General features: G+C 35.4%; 1 protein-coding gene across 2 annotated transcripts; it reads right to left on the bottom strand.

The window, feature by feature from the left end:
• Positions 1-19,059: 19,059 nt before the first annotated feature.
• On the bottom strand, positions 19,060-20,094 carry LOC149214902 (uncharacterized). Of its 2 annotated transcripts, none has more exons than XM_089390992.1 (2): positions 19,814-20,094; positions 19,060-19,669 (listed from the first exon to the last, which is right to left on the bottom strand). In XM_089390992.1, exons 1-2 carry the CDS (start codon positions 19,829-19,831, stop codon positions 19,289-19,291), a joined length of 399 nt encoding a protein of 132 aa, XP_089247118.1. In that variant the 5' UTR covers positions 19,832-20,094; the 3' UTR covers positions 19,060-19,288. The 2 variants fall into 2 exon arrangements, with proteins under 2 accessions (XP_089247118.1, XP_089247117.1); XM_089390991.1 differs by having other exon boundaries at positions 19,062-19,723; positions 19,814-20,092.
• Between the last annotated feature and the right edge of the window lie 1,941 nt (positions 20,095-22,035).

Here is a 22,035-nt window from a genome sequence, read left to right as displayed (position 1 = left end):
CAAACTAAAATCTAAAGCATGTGGAAAATATTAAATTATATTGTTCTTTGATATAGAATTACTCAAAATGTGGGTTAAAAGATGATATCCATTTGCATATGAATTTTTAAAAGATCTTTCTCATAAATTGGTTGATGCAATTGGGTACAAGGCACTTATTAGTGCACTAGCACTCAGTAATATTCCTAATGAAGCAGAGGAAATATTGGCTGAAATGTAAAATTCGGGGTATAAGACATGTCCAAACAAGTTTAAGTCTTCTCTTATTTCCCATTGAAGATGTGGTAATTTTCAAGAAATGGAAGGAACTCTTAATTTATTGGAGATTTGTCACCATCTAGTTGATACAGTGGCCATAAATATGATCCTCAGTTATTATGGTACTTACGAGGAATTCAAAAAGAATTAAGGCATGGCTTAGAAAAATACAAGTTGATAACAAAGATTTATGCATCATGAGATGAAAATTATTAGCCTATTCTTATATTCTTTGCGCTTTTGTATGAGGACATTTCTCAATATAATCATATTTGGAGCAATGTTTATATATCATATGGAGTAACATTCATTCAATCTAAAGCAACATTCGTTCAGATTGGAGTGGTATTCACTCATTTACAATGAGTTGAAGACCATATTTTTTTTTAGTACCTCAATAAAAAAAATGGATAAATGTGGTTTGGAGGGCTACACGACATCCATAATCACTTGCCTCTGATTTCAAAGATGGAAGTAAGTAGAGGTTGTACGAAGCAATGAGAAATATCTTTTAGGATAAAAGGGGAAGGGAAAATTTGTTGCCATCAATTACAAAGGGGAAGATTGTTGGAATTATTGTCATTGATGGCAAAGGACAAGGGGAAAAAACGAGAAACGAGAAGTAGAAATACAAGGAGGATCAAGGAGCAATAATACAAGGAGAAGAAACAATGCAAGGAGCAACAATAAGGCAAGGAGGAGAAGTAAGAAAACGAGTAGCAAGAAGCACAAAGGAAAGGACGAGCAGAAAAGCAAAGAAAGCAAAATTGTAGTGAAGAGGAATAAAATATGTAAATATGTGATGGAAAAGGAGTAGTGAAGATGTAGCAAGTAAAGGAGAAGCAAGTAGCAAAAGAAGATAAGGTATGCAGGGGAAGGACAAAGAAGCAATAGATACATTGATGGTTTGATAGAACATTGATGCTCATGTCGATGGCATGTTGATGGCTTGATGCTTGGATAATGTTCCAGAGACTGTTTAATGATGAACTTGTGGTGACACTAATTTTTTGTTAAGTTAAATTGTTGTGATGCAAAGGAAAGACTCCAAGGCAAAGGAAAAAATGTTGCAAATATTGTTGTGATGCATTAATGATAAATATTGTTATTTGATGTTTCCATTATGTTGATGCATTTATTTGTTACAGATGGCTGCAATTAATATTGGATGGATTATTCATTTTTGTGTTCTAATATTCAAGATCTGAAGAGTTTCAAAATGAAAGAGTGGAAGGAAAATTGTCAAGCCTATTCACTTCATATTCTAATGTGGGATACAAACAACCAACAAGATATCTTTTCAAAAATATGTGATTTTGGAAGGCATAAAGAGGTTAGAGAATGACATAATTTGAGGGAGATGAATGAGATGTTATGCATTAGTTACCTAGTACTTATGAAGCTGATGTGAAGCAGATTTGAAGGAAGGAAGACGCATAAATAAAAATGGAGATATGCAGAATTTATGACCAGGTAAACCGGCACATTGTTATTTCTTGTTTGCATCAGGGTATGGTAATATCCTTTCAAGTAGCCGCTGGATAAACATCGGGTTGGAGCATGTTGATGTAGGAGCCTCCTGTGGGTTGTATCCTACAGAAAACATATGGGAGTTGGAGCTTCCTTGTAGTTGCAACTTGTAGAAAATTGAAGTAGCAACCTCCTGTAGCTTGGAGCCTACAAAAAATCAAATGTAATAAGGAGTAAGAGCTTGCCTTTGAATCACAACAATAATAAGATTGTGGTTTTATCCCTTTATGGGTTTCCACATATACCTAGTGTTAATATGTGTTGTTATATGTTGATGTGATGTTTTTGGTTTTCTTATTACTTTTTGTTCACTTATTCTATCTTCTGGTCATTATTTATTAAGCTTCTCATGTAATGTTTCGGTTAATGAGATTAATGAAAAGAATTTTAAGATCCATGAATATAATAAATTGATTCATCCCCCTCTTAGTTTAGTCAAGCTTTCATCAGAATACACATACACCACTTGCTAAAGAAACTACAGATCTCTCTCATATTCGATTGTATAAAGCATATTTTCAATTAAATTTCGTTTATATATATATATATATATATATATACGAAATTTAATTGTAAATATATAATTTTGATATTAAAATATATTTTCCCAATATAATTGAAATAAAATTACATTTTTCAAAATATATATTAAAATATATTTGATATAAAATAAAATTTATTTTTTTATTAATATTTTATAAATAGAGAATGAATAGATTACTATTACATATTATACAATTCTAAATGTAAACTAAAAAAAACTAATTTTCTCTCCTTTTAAATTTATTATTGAATATTTTGCTTGAAAAATGTAAGAATATGTTTTGGTCAAATTTTCTATGCCCTTTAAAGATGATTATAGTATTAGTGTTTGGCTTGAGAAACAACCACTTATGCCCATCTAAGCCATAAAAATCACCCCGAGATCTCACTCAGCCTGGGCCACATCTACCCTTAACATGACAAAATATTTTCCCACGAAGTTTGGAACCGATGACCTTGACATCATGGAGTGAATTAACAATACACCCATCATCCTCTATTCTAACCCCATTGGGCATATCAAATATAAATTTAAAGTATGAATAATTTTTTCAAATTAAAATATAATTAAATTAATTAAAATTTTAAAATTAGGAATTATGCAAGTACTGAAATTTAAGTGATTTAATTACTTTTACTTATAAAATGTTTTATTTAAAAGTATATAACCTAATTGTTTGTTATCAATCCATAATAAAATTCAAATAATTACATTAGAGCTTCTGAGTGAATTTATTAAAAAGCCCAACTTTTATGGAGAATAGGAAGAGTGCATGACCATAATATATAGAGAATATGATTTTTTTAATTTTTTGATTAAAATTAAAATTAAATTATATTATAATTCAAAGATTAAGATATTTGAAAATATAAATAAAATAAATGGAAGAATTTTTTTGTTTTAAATAATAAAAATTAAAATATTTTTATTCAAAAAATTGTGATAAGCATGAGAGTTATTTTGGTAATTATATCAAAGGCATAGGTGACTAATTATAAGATTGAGTTTAAACTATAGAGATAAATAAATTAAAATGGAATGAAATAAAGAAATGATTGGAGATAGTCAAAGGTCAAAAGGTTAACAATCAGAAAGAAAAATGGAAAAAAAACATATAATTTCTAATGGTCAAGAATCCAAAAAAGAGGGAAGGAAAAAAATAATTATAAAAGTACTATTATTCTATATCAAAGATATTTAATGTTAAGATGAGGGTAATAAAATTGTGATGATGAAACATTAGACACATAAATCAACTAGTAATGATAAGGGATTACAACATATAACTGTTAGATTGAGATAGTAGATATCCAAAAGGATGAAATTTGCAGAATGAAAATTATAAAATACCCTAGATCTATTAGTTGTATCAAAGGTGGAAGGGAATTTTAATAATCCAAAAAAATTAATATTATAAAGAGGACTAGAACTAATTAAGGAGAAATAATAAAATGAAGAGGTGAAAGGGGAAGAAAGGTAGAGGGGTTTAGGGTGATAATTTGAATTAGAGGGAAAGGGTTTAGATGAAAGGAGATGGATGATAGGCTTCCAATGTTGGCTTAAATGGTAGCCATCATCCCTGTTAAATTTATTGGTATGTTTTTCAATTTCAAAGGCCCCCTTAGAGACCTCACTGGAATGATAAGTGGCCGAAGCTAAGATTTTGGTCTTGCCAAAACAAATGAGATGCTTGGTACAATGGGAATGGTCAACAATGGAATATTTTGCAATGTGGTTATGGAAGGTGTCAGCCATGTGTTCTTTCAACCAAACGTTGAAGTATCTTCCGATTTGACCTATGTAAGGCATTGCACAAGATCAAGGAATCTCATACACTCTGAGACCTAACATGGGGTCAGTTCTATCCTCATTATCATCTACTTTATACAAGTTACATTTGAAGCTTTCATATATTTTAAAATTTTATCTCTCGATTATTATAAATCACAAATCTATGATTTCAGCCTCCAATTCTCTAGAATCAGCGTATAAAAAGAAAATCAAGAAATTTCAATCTTTATACCAAAGGAAGAATCAATGGCGTTCTTCATTTAGCAATTCCTCTTTGAATTATCCCAACCCCATTCCCCCACCTCTCAATTTCTCGTTTCCTATATTTACTTCCATCCCTCACACATCTTTTTCAACTTTGCAATCTATAGGTTCTTCTCTTTTTCTACCGCCCTCTCTCATTGATCCTTTCCCTTCTTCCTGCATAGGAAACTTAGCTTCGAAACCCTTGTTGTCATCCCAATCTTTCACCCTTCGCTGTTATCACCCAAGCCTAAGACACAATCTCCAACAAGGTTGAGTCACCCTCCTCTCCTGCCTCTGGGTTCCTCAGCACTAAAGTCAGTGAAGTCTCCTGCCGTCAGATGCTCTAGGATTGAATCTCTGTCTCAACATAAACTCTTTGCTCCTGATGTCGAGTCCCATTCTTCTCTAAATCTGTTCATTGATGCGGCCATCTCCTCTAACAACTTTCCCTTCCCTTGTGACTCTCTGTATTCTAACATGGCGTGACATCTGCATTATTTTCACTGCAATAATTCTGATTCAATTAACTCGTCTCCTTTTCCTTAGTCTTTACCCAACGATAGGGTTATTAATTTTTCCTCCCAAAATTATAATGAAAATATTCATATTGTTAATAATAATTCATATTCTCTTAACTTAAATTTCCTCCCTCCTCCTTATTTCCATCCCATCTCGAATTCTAATTCAAAGTCGTATTCTTATTCTAATCCACTCCCAATCAACTCTAATTTTAATGATTCTTCTAATATAACTTTTAATTCAAATCTTATAAATTATTTTTCTAAATCTAATCATTCTACTTCTAATTCCCCTCCTCTCCCTTTTGATTCCTCATTTTCTTATAATCCTCTTTTTGTTGAGAATCCTATTAATCTTGATTCCCTTCACAATTCTTCCCCTTCTATTTCCCCCCTCAATTCCTATCAACCCCCTCCTTCCTTTAATGATTCCAAAGTGGTTAACCTCTCCTTAGTTGAGCTTGAAGCCCCTTCATTAAGATTTCATGAGAAATGTTTCAACTTTTCCCTTGTTCCCCGTTCCACCCCCTTTGAGGACATTATTTTCTCCATTGAATCCATCTCCCACTCCCTTCCCTCCCATGTATCAATTTTCTTTTGACAAGAATGTAGTCTCATTCTATGAAACTCTAAGCTCCCTAAGCCTAACCTTTACATGGAGGAAGTTTTAGCCCTTCATCAGCTCAATTCCAACCTTAACATTCTCATTCTTAAAGTTGATAAAGGAAATGTGTCAGTTGTTATGAATTCCTCATACTACCATCGCAAGATGCTTGATCTCCTTCCCTCCTCTTCTTACAAACCTTAATCTAAGAATCCCCTCCAATCTGTTACGAATCGGGTCACCAAATCCATTAAAGCCTCATTCCTCAACCCTACCACCCAAAAGCTTCTTATTCCCCTTAACCCCATCAATCCTAGAAATTATGGTCAACCTAAAATTCACAAGCCAAATATCCCCATTAGACCTATTGTCAACGCTATTGGAGGCCCCAACCATGCCCTTCCCAAGTTCCTTGCCAAAAAGCTTCGTCTCTGTTTCAGACATTCTTCCCCCTTCATTAAAGACTATGATTTCATCCAGCAAATCCAAAACCTTACGCTTGATGAAAATGACATCATGGCCAGCTTTGATGTTTTTTCGTATTCACAAAAATTCTAGTACCTGAAGCCATCGACCTCATTTCCAAGCTTGTTGATCCCGAGACTCTCAACCTGATCAAAATTTGCCTTACCATTACCATTTTCACCTTTGATGGGGTTTTTTATGAAAAAACTAAGGGCACAACCATGGGCTCTTCCCTTTCACCTATCATCACTAATATTTTTATGGAACTCTTTGATGTCGTGACCCTTGACACCTTACAATTTAAACCCTAATGTTGGAAGCATTTTGTTGATGACACCTTTTTCATTTGGTCTGATTGTATACCTTCACTCCATGACCTTCTTTTCCATCTTAATAACATCACCCCCCAAATCCAATTCATTATCAAGCTTAAGGACAACCACTTTCTTCCATTTCTAGATGTCCTAGTCTCATGCCTTCCAGATCGTTCCCTTTCTCACCAAGTCTTTCGAAAGAAGATTCATACTAATAGGTACTTTCATGCTAATTCCCTCCACCATCCCGCTCAAAAATCAATTGTCCTTAAGACCCTTGTCACCTAAAGCATTCGAATATCTTTTGCCCAATCCTTTTCCAAAGAAAGAGCTCATCTCTCCAAATCTCTTAAATCGAATTGTTACTCCTCTACTTAGATTAACAAAGCTTTCCTCTTTGGATTACAACCCCATCCTACAAATTGGCCTAGCCCCCACCCTTGGCCAAAGTAACCCTTCCGTACATACAAGGGGTTACTGATCATTTATCTAAGGTTCTCTCTAAAAAGAACATCAAAACCTTCTTCAAGCCCTAGAAAACCCTCAGTCGGCTCTTTCGATCAGCTAAGGATAAAAATTACCCTATGTCAATTCTTGGAGTGTATAAGATTCCCTGATATTGTGGAATGTCTTACATAGGTCGAACCAGAAGATCCTTCAAATCTCAGTTGAAAGAACACATGGTTGACACCTTCCACAACCGCATTGTAAAACATTCCATTACTAAGTATTCCCATTCTACCAAGCATCTCATTTGTTTTGACAAGACCAAAATCTTAGCCTCAACCCCTTATCATTCCAGTTGGGTCATTAGAGAGGCCCTTGAAATTGAAAAGCATCCTAATAATTTTATCCAAGATGATGGTTACCAATTAAGCCAATCTTGAAATCCAACCATCCATCTCCTTTCATCTAAAGTCTTTCCCTCTAATTCAAATTCTGACACTAACCCCCTCTACCTTTCTTCCCCTTTCACCTCTTCATTTTATTATTTCTCCTTAATTAGTTCTAGTCCTATTTATAATATTAATTTTTTTGGATTATCAAAATTCCCTTCGACCTTTGATATAACTAATAAATCTAGTGTATTTTATAATTTTCTTTCCACATTTTTCATCCTTTTATATGTTGTAACCCCTTATCATTCCTAGTTGATTTATGTGTATAATGTTTCATCTCAATAACTTTATTACACTAATCTTAACATTAAATATCTTTGATATAGAATAATAATACTTGTATAACTATGTTTTTCCTGCCCCTCTTTTCTGGATTCTTGAACATTAGAAATTATATTTTTTCCTTTCGATTATGGACCCTCTCACCTTTGACTATCTCCAATCATTTCCCTATTTCATTTCAATTCAATTTATTTATCGCTATAATTTAACCTTAATCTTATAATTTGTCACCTATGCCTTTGATATAATTACCAGAATAACTCTCATGCTTATCCCCAATTTTTGAATAAAAATATTTTAATTTTACTATTATTTTTTATTTTAATTCCTTTTATCTATTTTATTTCTATTTCCAAATATCTTAATCTTTGAATTATAATAGAATTTAATTTTAATTTTAATCAATAAATGAGAATAATTATTTATATAATGTTTATCTCTAACGAATAATTTCCCCATTGTCTATATATTATAATGTTTCTCTCTAACGACTAATTTCCCCATTGTCTATATATTATGGTCATGAACTCTTCCTTTTATTAGTTTGTTTCCTGCTCATGAAGATGGGTGAAGTGTTCACATAAAGGTTGGGCTCCTTCAATCAATTCACAAAGGACTCCAGAAGCTCTCATCAACAATAATTAGTTACTTCAATAGGTGAGTTTATTTTGAAATGAAGATTGCACAGTTTTATGTAATTATCAATAATTATTAGGTAGATGATAGTGATTTAACTTCCACAAAAATATTCTATAATATTCTTAGATAAATCATAGATAAAAAATTGACATCCATATTAAAATGGGTTATGTCATTTTCTTCCTTTTTAGTTGAATTGATTAATTAAGTTGATACACTTGTTTATTTGAGAGTAGGTCATCCACAATTTTAGTTTGTTTGTCAATATTTATTAGATGGATTGTACATATTTAACCTCCATGAAATATGTTGCAATATTCATAGTTGTATTCACAAATTAAGGATTAACATTTATGTCCAAGTTAGATATCATCTTTCAATTTATTATATCAAATTAATGAATTAAAGAAATTTCCATATCAACACATGTCATATTGATAGTGCCATTGATAAGTCATGGTATTGGCCCATGATATTGAAACAAAAGCTATTATTAAGTTAAAAATTTACATGGTACAGAGTAGGTGAATCTTCATAGTTAAGAATATTGTTACATTTTTTTTAAATGTATATGTCTTTTAACTCATATATTGATTTTTTTTATAATTAATGATAACAATAATTTTAAATAAAGTTATTATTCAGTTAATTTTATGATTTTTTAAATCTGGATAATGTGAGATGTATTGGGTAAGTTACATTCTTATCATGGTCATTTAATTTATATGGTTGGGTTAGTTAATAAAAATGTCATATCAAAATGTGTCATATGAATAGGAGTTATTGGTATTGTTTATTGTTTCTTATGTGGTTTCTACCAATTCTTTTTCTTAAAATTATATTTAGTTAATCATTATGAATTTGTTTGATATTGTCAATGTGAAATGCATGGTGACATAAGTATTTTAATATTTATTAATGTTTAGTTGCAACTTAATTTATATGATTACACTAATATTTATTTTGTATGGTTATATTAGTATATGAGTTAAACATATATACATTTAGAAAAAACATATCAAATTATTATTTTAATTTTAATATTCATTTTTACTTTAACATGAAAATTTTTAACTATTAAATAGACATTATTACAATAAAATAATTTGTAAATACAGTATTCTCCGAAAACAATAACTCACATTTTACCATTCAACTAGTTAGTTTATATAGAAGAATTTAATTAATTAAATAACATTTTAGAAAAACACATAACTTCTTTTTCAAACCCTCCACATTAACTATTAATAAAAATATGCCACCAATTAACTCTTTATTGGTGGTTAAATTAAAATCATACAACCCTATTACAAAATATGTTGCACACAAGATGTTGGACACAGTACATATGCATGCGAGTAAACAGTTGCTCATGGTTAATGCCAGCGCAGATTTTTACATAAAGAAGTATATGTTTCAGCGTACAAAACTATGTTACTTGCACACAGTTCGACTTAAAATTCCCAAACTACAACCGTACAGAGTACATATGTTGTCTGGAAGGCGACTGTATGTTCAGATCAAAACTTTCAGTAGGGCACTTACCATAGGGATCCGATCAAGAGACCATTTTTGGACTTTGTTTTCCATTTTTCTCAGAGCTATTTGGATTTTTATCCGCGGAAAGACTACAATTTTCCCTTTGTGTAGCTATGGAATCCTCGGCTGCTAATGCAGAAAAGACTTCCCATTCGAAATAGGGTGTATAGGGTGATTTTCTTTTGATATCTTTTTCTATCCGTGTTCTCATATGCGGCTTTCTTTTCATATACTGAAGTTTATGCAAAAAATTCCTCGAAATCGTCTCCATTACTTTCTATTGCCGTGCGCTCGTGTTTTCCTTCTCCCCGATCTCTTTCACATTGAGAGGCCTCCTGTTACGCCCCTACACCTGCGGTAGTCTTCCAACCGCTTATAGCGAGGTGTGGCACCACCGAACACTTTCTTTTCACCAATACTAATGTTCATGGACTACGCCTATTTCACTTTTTCCTTACTTAGTTTGTGTTTTGCAACCAAGCAATATTATGTTTATCCTTTATACTAATGAACACCCATATTCATTCATTATCATCAGTAATTATAAAAGAGAACAACAATTGCATAGTATAAAGGGAGGGGCAACTCCCTGAACAATGAGTCTGCCTGATAATATATTAAGAATATCAGTTTACAATACACAAGTATGTCTTGGCAAGACCAAGTCTCATACTTAACCAATTTTACAATCAAAGGCAACCCTGCCTTTACAACCGTGTGCACACCTTGCACGATGAGTGGGTGCTCCCCCGAGCCACCAAGACACCCTCGCCAAGTCCGTCACAAATCCACACTCTAATTCACCCACAACACTCCTTGCCCAAACTTCGACTTTCCAAATGCTACTCATAACCGTACAACTTAGAGCCAAGTTTAGCGCATGAGATATGCGCTCCTACTTGTCCTCTCTGCGTACTTATAGTTCTGCACCTATATGCGAAGATTGTTGGTGAAGTTCGTTGTTACAAATGAGCTTTAACCACTCCAATATATATCTGTGGCAAGGGGGTGTGGTGGCCTTTGGGACGACAACAAAACTATGTTTTATCACACCCTTTGAATGCCTTGGAGTATGTCGGCCAACCTCGAAATCATCTCCACGCTTGTAGGATATAAACCTCCCTTCCATCGCTCTTCATTCTTTGTATTTCTCCAAGTGTCGTAAACTGTCGTTCAAGCTTTCGTCGCAAGTGGCTCGCAGAAACATCGCATCGTCGTGTGCGTCTGCCCGCCCGAGCGCCAGCCAGCGTGCCAGCCATGTGCGCTCACCCGCGCGCCCGCTCGCGCGCCTGCCCGTGCATCCACACACACGCCCGCCATGTCAACTTGCCCGCTCGTCGCACCGCACCCACACCCTTTCGCCGTGCCCGCGCCCATGTCAACTCGCGCCCTCGTCGCACCGTGCCCGGCTCAACTCGGGGACCTTACATCCTCCTCCACCTGAAATCGTTGTCATCCTCGACAACATACCATCTCAGTAGCCATCCACCAAGATCATCACTATCCATGATGTCAACTCCTCCACATAAGGCAAACATCCCTGCAACATATGTAGAACTCCATCTCCATCATGTCTCCAACTTAGTGACCAACTGCCACCAATCTCACCATACCAAGGTATACACCTCAACGGTATGTCCTCCATCAGATATCGTCTCGATCCATGATCATTGGCCCCTCTATCACAATCTCCACTGCAACATCTCGTGTCGACCTCATCATGTGTCCCCATGTGAACCTCTGTCATGATACTCCAACACAATGCTAACATATCTCTGCACACTTCGCGACCCCATGTCTGAACTAGTTGGGTAGCTAATCCAACTGTCATGCTCAAACCATGAGAGTGAACATCCTCATGTCATCATCAGTTGTTCCTCAAAACATCCTGCCACATTCTTGACTCATCAAGAATCTATCTCCATAAGTGTAATCCATGCTCAGGTCCATGGAAACTCCATCCATCTCATCTGCAACATGTCATGATGCTTGATGCCAAACCATCCCTGCACCATCAATCATACCTGCTCAACATGTTTAGGGACTCACTGCCATGAGCAGCTAACAATGAGCCCCATCTTCTCATCCATCTAAGAAGATGTAGAGGGAGTAGAGCCTGAAGGCTCTCCCTCACTAATCAATTCGATCCACCTATCAGGATCCTCAATCTCCATCCTTTGTAGATAAGCAACCCGGTCTTCCTTCTGGACATTCGGCCTAACATATCCTTCCTCATCATCATCATCATCCTCAACCAACTCTAGCCTCCTTGATAAGTCCAAGATGCTATCTAAATGTGATCTGATGACCAATGACTACTCAGTAAGCTTTGCCTCAATAGTAGACAACCACTTACTCATGTCTCCCATTCTATTCTCATCCTCCATTTGCATCACTCCCAATTTACAATCAGACCTTGTCACACCAATGGTTGGCACACCAATGTGTACATCTTCCCTTCCATCGTAAATATAGAGCTTCTTCAAATGTGGAAGAAGTAAACCTTCCCTGTCAAGCTTCCCTGTCCATTCACCAAGTGTAGTGTCCACCTTCTCAGCTATACCAAGAATTTCAATAGGAGGAGAATTCATTGTCTTCATTTGTGCCTTTGCCGATACAAATTTCAGCCCAATTCTTCTCGCAGTATCTTCACCCATGAAGTTGTGAGAAGCCCCATTATCCACCATAGTGAGTACATCAACACCTCCAACCTTCATTCGAACATACTCCAATCTATTCCTCTCAAGATCCCTCTTAGAGGCCACCTCCGTAGTAGCAGAAGCACCAAGTATCTGCATCATCCCCACAGAGGCATCTTCATTCTTCGCATCAGATTGTGCAATGGCAGCCACCTTTGGTCTAGAAGGACAATTCTTCACCATGTGTGGTCCTGCACATATCCAACACTTCAAGGTTTTCTTCGTCTTCGAAATATCATCCGATTTCGAAGCTTCATCCTTCTTCTTCTCTTTTCGGTTTATCAGACTCCTTCTTCTCATCAGAATTCTCATCATAATGCTCCACCAACCTGTCAACAGCAGCAAAAGCTTCCTCAAGTGTCCTAATCTTCTGCCTCTTCACTTCATTGTGTGCCCAAGGCCTCAACCCAATAATGAAGTTGAACACCTTGTCCCTCTGCCATGTCAGAAAGTTCCAGAGCTGCACTTGCAAACTCTCACTGATATGCTTGTAGGCTCTCGGTCTGCTTTATGTACTTAATCTTTGTCCTTGCTTCCCATGTTTCATCCTGAGAACTGAAATGGGTCTGCAAAGCCTTCTTCATATCATCCCACGAAGTAATGTCATTAGCACTGCCATTGGCAATCTGATCCAACCTCCTTCGCCACCACATCTTAGCATCCTTGGTTAAGAACTGAGCAGCTACCTTGACCTTTGTCTCATCATCAGATAGACACAACCGTTCCAAGTACTGCTCCATGTCCTATAGAAAGTTGCCAAGAGTCTTTGCATTCCTTGTGCCATCATAAGATCCCGGTTCCTTGACTTTCACATGAGGCACTCCTCCACTTGAGTTATGCCTTACGACCTTCTTCAACATCGCGATCTTATCCTTGGCTTCATCAAGAGTTTTCTTCAAGTTCACGATCTCTGCAAGACCCTGATCCCTTGCTTCTTCAACCTCCTTGACCCTTATTTCAAGTTGTGTACACATAAGATCAATGTACTCATGCTATGTCTGGAGTTCATCAAACTCTTCCTTCATCTTCGAGTTGGCCTCTTGCTCCTTAGTGAACAAGTCCATCTTCTTATCCCAGGAAGTTTCCATAACCTCCATCCTTAACAACATCTTTTCCATAAGTGCTATAGTAGCATCTTGTCCATGACTAGACCCAGCCTGAGATTCAGCCGCCATCTCTAACAACTTCTTCTTCTTCTGCAATCTAGTTTCGACCATCCAACAGCTTCACCAAGTCACCTGCAACCTGAACCAACCCTTGTTCCACTTGTGTGAAACGGCTTCCTTCACCTGCAAGTACCCTTTCCACTGTCACGAGCAACCCTGCTCAACGGCTTCAAACCGAAGCTCTGATACCACCTGTCACGAAGTGCAAGTGTGTATCAGCTTCAATGCTTCAACACCAGCACCAGCTCCCCGGCACTAGCTCTGATACCACCTGTCATGCCCCTACATCTGTGGTAGTCTTCCAACCGCTTATAGCGAGGTGTGGCATCACCGAACACTTTCTTTTCACCAATACTAATGTTCATGGACTACGCCTATTTCACTTTTTCCTTACTTAGTTTGTGTTTCGCAACCAAGCAATATTATGTTTATCCTTTATACCAATTAACACCCATACTCATTCATTATCATCAGTAATTATAAAAGAGAACAACAATTGCACAATATAAAGGGAGGGGCAACTCCTTGAACAATGAGCCTACCCGATAATATATTAAGAATATCAGTTTACAATACACAAGTATGTCTTGGCAAGACCAAGTCTCATACTTAACCAATTTTACAATCAAAGGCAACTCTGCCTTTATAACCGCGTGCACACCTTGCACGATGGGCAGGTGCTCACCCGAGCCACCAAGACACCCTCGCCAAGTCCGGCACAAATCCGCACTCTAATTCACCCACGGCACTCCTTGCCCAAACTTCGACTTTCCAAATGCTACTCACAACCGTACGACTTAGACCCAAGTTTAGCGCATGAGATATGCGCTCCTACTTGTCCTCTCTGCGCACTTGTAGTTCTGCACCTATATGCAAAGATTGTTGGTGAAGTTCGTTGTTGCAAATGAGCTTTAACCGCTCCAATATATATGTGTGGCAAGGGGGTGTGGTGGCCTTTGGGCCGACCACACAACTATGTTTTATCACACCCTTTGAACGCCTTGGAGTATGTCGGCCAACCTCCAAATCATCTCCACGCTCGTAGGATATAAACCTCCCTTCCATCGCTCTTCATTCTTTGTATTTCTCCAAGTGTCGTAAACTGTCGTTCAGGGTTTCGTCGCAAGTGGCTCGCAAAAACGTCACATCGTCGTGTGCGTTTGCCTGGCACCACGCCCCCGCGCCCGCCATGTGCGCCCGCCCGCGCGCCCGTCGTGTACGCCCACCGGCGTGCCTGTCCGCGCGCCCGCCGTTTCAACTTGCCCGCTCGTCGCACCGCGCCCACGCCCGTGTCAACTCACCCGCTCGTCGCACAACGCCCGGCTCATCTCGGGGACCTTACACCTCCTGTGGAGCGGAAGCTTGTGACTCTTTTTTAAACTCGAACAATCGTTTCGGTCCCTTGTAGGAGTCCATGGAAATACCTATTCAAACACTAATCAATAACGCACTAAGTTGTCACTGATATCTGTTGAATATAAAAGAAATCAGATGGTGAATGCCCTTACCTTTGCTACGGCGGCCATATGCAATAAACCTAGGTGAAACCGGCACGAACGTACGCAATTCATAGAAATTTCATTGAGAAAAATCGATATCTCCGTTTCCATTATATAAAGAATCGCCACCAGGAAAAAGGTTCGCAGAAATACTTTATGAGACGGGGGCAAATCGACGCTCCGAAAAGAAATAGTTTACCATGGACATATTCGAAAACTACGAGGGACTAAAAATGGAAGCTTGTCTGCGCACATGACGCAATTATGTGACCCAGTGATGTGAACCAATTATTAAACGCACATGGGATATCAAGTTTGCACACTGGTTTGCGAGCAGCTTTGTGACCCAATAATGTGATGCAATTATTAAATGCACATGGGATGTCAAGTTTGCACACGGGTTTGCTAGCGGCTATTATCCTGCGAATAGGCTGCGATCATTTCATAAAATTCCAAATAAAGCTCCAGAGGATACGGTACATTAAAGGGAAGAAAATAGAGCATATTGGCTTTGAAGCTGCAAATAATGGGATGTGACCCGCCATTTCGCTTCCCCATTTCTGCTCATCCAAATTGCCAACTGCCACATCAAAATGGCGGGCGGCGTGAGCGTTATGTCTGTCGATAGAGTGTCTAGACCTTCACTGGGGAGAGGATACAAAACCCTGAACAATTATTACCCCATGAAAGAAAGTGGCATTAAATAAAGAAATTTCAGGTATTTTAAGAAGGTTTTAAATTTGCTCCAAAATTCATGGAAATATTGGGAAATCTGATAACAGTTATCAAATTTTAGGTTTTTAGGTGTCTCAGAAATTTTTTGATAAATTAAATCGATTTCCATTAAAAAACAATTCCACAATAAAAACAAGTCACTCACTCCTGATGTCAAATTTTTTGAAGAAAAAATACCCATATTCATGCGAGTTTTTGCCGTCCCGGAAAAATTTGCCGAGATTTTGCGGTGCCGGAGAAATTTGCGGCAAGAAATATATTCCGCGCATATCACTGAAATTATGAAAGAATCATACCCTCATGTGTTGCCGACAATATTTTGTACGAAGTAATTTCGAGTGTTATCCCTGGACATCTGTTTAGAGCTTTACCCTTAGCAAAAGAAACCTGCTCACCTCTCCAACCATAATGCCCGAAAACCACTTTACTTTTTCACATAGTAGAATGTGTTCACAATTTAAATTAACCAAACATGTTTATATTAGGTGTTTTTAAAAGGAATAACTTAAAAAAATATCCGGGTGTAATGACGTTACTCATAAAGTTAATACTGAAGTGCATTGTAAATATTATCCGATGTAAAACTATTTGTTTTAAATCTAAAATTATTGTTATTTAGTGTTTTTTTAATAAATGAGTTTTTGTTATTTATTTTTAATATATAATTATATTTTAAAAATATCTTATAACAAAAAGAAACAAATTAGTTAGTTTGAGAATTTTTTTTTTAATAATTGGTAAAGTTAATTAGAAAAGTTTATTTTTTAATAAATAGTTTGATAAACATCAAAACACTTATCTAATAATATATTTTATATTGTCGAAATTTTAAAAAATCATAAAAATTAAGTAAATCAATTTAGATCCATCTTTATCCATCATCTACTAAGAGTCAAGAGAGGAAGCTACTAAGAGTCAAGAGAGGAAGTGAAAAAGGAGAGATGGAGAGAGAGTGAGGCAAAGATGAGAAGAAAGAAGAGAGACAGAGAGGAGAGGAGAGGAGAGAGACAGAGGAGAAGGGGAAGAGAGAGAGAGGAAGACACACTGATGAAGGGGAGAGAGAGATGGGGGAGGAGAGAAAGATAGTGGTAGAGGAAGGGAGAGAGAGGCAGGAATAGATAGAGGACTTGAGTGAGAGAAGGAGAGATATATGGAATTGGAGTGGGAGAGAGAGGGGGAAGAAGAAAAACATAGAGAGAGAAAGGTGAACATTGAGAGAGAGTGACAAGGGGGAGATGTAGAGAGAATGAGGGAGAGACAAGAGTGGGATGGAAGAGAGAGAGAGTGAAGGGGAGGAGCGAGATAAAAAAGGCTAATAGAGAGAGAGAGGAAGAGGAACGGAGAGATATATAGATAAATATGGAGAGAGAATGTGTATGTTTGGGAGGTGACATAGAGAGACAAAGAAGGAGAGACTGAGGGAGATAGATATATAGATGGAGGGGGGAGAGAGGGAAGAAGAGGGAGACAAAGTAAGAGAGATGGAGAGATAGATATAAATCAAGAGAGAGAGAGAGTATGTGTTAGATGGGGTGAGATAGAGAGACAAATGAGATATGAAAAAACACATAGATATATATGATAAGGAGAGAGGGGGAGTAAGACAGAGAGAGATGTGGGAGAAAGGGAGAGGGAGATACAATGTTATTCACTGAAAAATGGGTTGATTTCAATGTATATGTTTATTCCCAATCCTGTTTGATTGATTGCATTGGATACATTGATTTGAATATAGTTGTTGGGTTTTAATATGATGTGATTTCTTGCACTGGATGCATTGATTTCAGTCTGGATGTTTATTTCTAAACCTATTTGATTGTTTGCACTAGATGCATTAATTTCAATCTAGATGTCGATTCCATTCTTATTTGATTACTTGGACTGGATGCATTGATTTCATTGTGAATATTGATTTGTAATCCTATTGTATTGCTTGTACTAGATGCATTGACTTTCATGTGGATGTTGATTTTTAATCCTATTTGATTGATTGGACTAAATGTTGATTTCTTATTTGATGTAACTAGATAAAAAAAATATATTTACGACATATTTTGATTTTTACCTTACTATAATTCAACCATAAATAAAATACTTGAATATTTATCTTAAATGAAATGTTAACTTACCTAAAATGCTTCCTTCTTGAAATCGTAAACTATTTATAATTAACTATATTCTTATTATTCTCATTCTACATCATTGAACATTGAAAACAACTATCATTGAACATGGGTTAGTAATTCAACCATAAATAAAATATTTGATTTTCCATCTTAAATGAAATGTTCACTTACCTAAAATAATTTCTTCTTGAAACTTTAAACTTTTTGTAATTAGCAACATTCTTATTATTCTCATTTTCCATCATTCAACATTGTTAATAACTGTGCATTCATACGAGGTAATAAAAAACCACTATCATTGGAATGTGTGGTTTAATGCTCATAAGTCATAATGATTGGCATTGGAGAAAGTTACATTTATTACATGTGACAATAAGAATAGTAGAAGAGAATAGTTTGCCAAATAACAATGAAGAATATTTGTAATTCAATCTTTCAACATTGTTACATTGTCACTTTGCATTCAAAAATTTTATTTTATCATTTTGACCATTTGTAATTGACTACATTCTTATTATTAACATTTTCAATCTTTAAACATTGTTACATTGTCACATTGCATTCAGAATTTTTATTTTATCACTTTTCAACATCCAAGTTATTAAGAGTCTCTACCATCTCAACAAACCGAGACAACATTTTCAATCTTTAAAAATTGTTACATTGTCACTTTGCATTCAAAATTTTTATTTTATCACTTTTCAACATTCAAGTTATTAAGAGTCTCTACCATCTCAACACACTAAGGTAAGTGAGCAAATTTAAAATTAAAATGCCAAGAGGTAAGTGAGCAAATTTAAAATTAAAATGCGAGATAAACATATTTAATGATCAAAATAATTAAATATTCAACAATTATTTTTGATAACCAAAATGACATTAGATGCTCTTAACCCAAAATCTATCAAACAAAAAAGAAGATGAACTCTTTAAGTACAAACCTTTCCTTGAATTTTACACTTACAATTTTTTTTTGATTTTTTCAATAAATATATATATATATATATAATTAATTTGGTTTTATAATATTTCATTCATTAAGAAAATAAATATATATAACTATTTAATTAATTTGGTTTTATAATATTTCATTCATTAAGAAAATAAATATATATAACTACTTTCGAAAGCCTCTCTCTTAACTCTTAATCAAAATATTTCATCTGCTAATTATTTCTTTATGGTTAAATTAAAATTATACAACCCTATTACAAAATAAACATGGGACAACATATGTTGGGCAGAGTCATGCACGCTAGTCGGTTTAATCACCGAGTATAAATCACACCAGGATACCATTCAAAGAGTAGCTCATGGTTATTGCCAGTCCAGATTTATAAATAAATAAATATGCGTTTCAGCGTACACAACTATGGTACTTGCACAGTTCGATTTAAAATTCCTAACCCACAACCGTAAAGAGTATATATGTTGTCATGATGGCTCTAAGTTGAGATCAAAGCTTTCAGGAGGGCACTTACCAAAGGGATCCGATGAAGAACCCGTTTCGGGAGGGTGCTTTCCATTTTTCTCAGGGCTATTCGTATCTTTATCCACAGAAAGACTACATATATCCTTTTGTGCAGCTATGGAATCCTCAGCGGCAGATGGACAAAAGTCTTCCCATTCGAACGACGGGGTATTGGGCGATTTGCTTTTGATATTTTTTTCTATCCTGGTTTTCATATTGCTGTTTTTTATATGCTGAATTCTATCCAACAAAGCAACGAATTCCTCAAAATCGTCTCCAGTACTTTCTATTGCCGTGCGTTGGCGTTTTCCTTGTACTCGATCTGTTTCATTTTGAGAGGCCTCCTGTGGAGCGGAATCTCGTGACTCTTTTTTTAACTCGAGCAATCGTTTCGGTCCCTTGTAGGACTCCATGGAAATAGTTATTCTAACACTAACCAATAACGCACAATGTTGAAGATAAAGAAATCAGACGGTGAATGCCCTTACCTTTGCTACAACGGCCATATGCAATAAACGTAGCTTGAACCCGCACGAACAATCGATAGAAAATTTCAATTCATAGAAATTTCACAGAGACCAATCAATATCTCTGTTTCCATTACATTGAGACTTGCTCGTGTAAGCCACAAGGAAAAAGCTTCACGGCAATAATTTCTGAAAAAACAGCGCAAATCCGATGCTCTAGAATGAAATACTTCATGACTGAAAGATTCGAAAATTCACGTGAACGGAAACGAGAAACTTGGTTGCGCATTTCAACGCACATGAAGCAATTATGTAACCTAATGACGGGACCACATTATTATCTCTTTGCACATGGCTTTGCGAGTGGCTATTATCCTGCGAATCTACGATCATTTCACAAAATTCCGAATAAAGCTCCAGAGGATACGGTACATTAAAGGAAGAAAATAGAGCACATTAGGCTGACGTAGTCTTTAACGCGACTTTTTGAAAGTCTTTCCGGCGATTTTTTCCGGTGAAAATCCGGCAGTAATTTATTGAAATCGAAGTTTGATAACTAGTTTCTGCATAATGAAAGCGTCCCAGGGGTTTTTCAGGGTGCTGAATTCGAATATGCAGTTAAAAAACCATTTTAACTGCAACAAATCATGATTTCAGCTCAATTTCTTCTGCCGGATTCCGTCACCGGAATCTCAAAAAGTCGCATTATAGACAACTCCCATTAGGCTGGAAGCTGCAAGGTTGGTACAGATGGAAATGATGGGATGTGACTTAAAATCTCTAGTGTGCCCATCGAAATTGCCAATTTGGCCTCATCGAGATGATGGAAGGCGTTAGCGCCATCTGTGACATTGGAGTTTCTAGAGCTTCACGGGGGAGAGAATCTGTGACAATACCCTGAACCTGTCATGAACGAAAGTGGGATTATATACAGAAATTTATTCCAACCATATCACTGAAAATATGAAAGGAATCATACCTTCATGTGCGGTCGACAATATTTTCTACGGAGTAATTTAAATTGTTATCCATTGACATCTGCTTAGAGTTTTACGCTCATAAAAATAAAACAAAAAAACATTATCGCTCACCCCTCCAACCATAATGCGGGAAAACCACTTTACCTTTTCACATACTAGAATGTGTTCACAATTTAAATTAACAAGAGAGGTTTATAGTAAGGTTTTTAAAAAGGAATATTTTTTTTTCAATAAAAATCCGGTTTAGTAACGTTACACATAATGTAAATAGAATAGTATATAGTAAATATAATGTAAATAGAATAGTATATAGTAAATATCAAGCAATGTAAAACTGATTTTTTTTAAGATCTAAAATTCTTAAAATTTTATTTAATAGATGATTTATTTATTTTAAATATATATATTTTTAAAATATCTTTAAACTTTAAATATATAATTATATTTTAAAAATAATGATTTATTTATTGTAAATATATAAATATATTTTTAAACTTTAAATATATAATTATAAACAAATAAATTAATTAGAAAAATCAATTTTTTAATAAATTGATAAAATTAAAATTAGTTAAAATCCTGTTTACTAAAATTTTTGATTAAGTTTTAAATATACTACATTCATCGTTATAAAAATTTAATTTATTTACATACTTTTTCATTGATGAAAGAATTTCGGAGAACAAGTCATGGAAATATTCTCCATGAAAAGAAAGAAGGAATGTCAAAATTTTCCATGAAAACACCATTTCTAGCTAGTTCCAAGATCAATTCAAATAACATTACTCTATTTTTAATTTAATAATCTTTTTGTTTTGATAGTGTATAGATATTGTAATATTCATCTTTCTCACTTTCTAAACATAAATTCGATAGGTACGTGAGGGATAAAAGTTAAATATTAACCACTTTTGTATTCACACTTGCATATACCTACCTTAAATAGAGTGTATGTGTTGGATTAATAGTGGTAGTCATTCTCATACCACCATAAAAATAGAGTGTATGTGTTGGATTAATAGTGGTAGTCATTCTCATACCACCATAAACATCCTTCCAAAACTATGGGCCTATATAGAAAATATTTGTTAATTTTACAATTACGATCGTCTATTATCTAACCACGCCAAAGTTAAGCTTATAAAACTAATATTCACAATTTTTCTTCTTAATACAAATTCAATAACTTTATAAAAATATTAATATATAATCAAAAACAAATAAAATTAGTTAAAAATAACCAATACCTTCGACATCTAAACA

Source organism: Pinus tabuliformis, chromosome 1_1, assembly GCF_031772625.1.
Source record: "Pinus tabuliformis cultivar Carrire ecotype Pingquan chromosome 1_1, CPIR1, whole genome shotgun sequence".
Taxonomy (NCBI): Eukaryota; Viridiplantae; Streptophyta; class Pinopsida; order Pinales; family Pinaceae; genus Pinus; species Pinus tabuliformis.
Note: the sequence above shows the minus strand (reverse complement) of the source record. Positions and strands in the feature narration are given on the sequence as shown.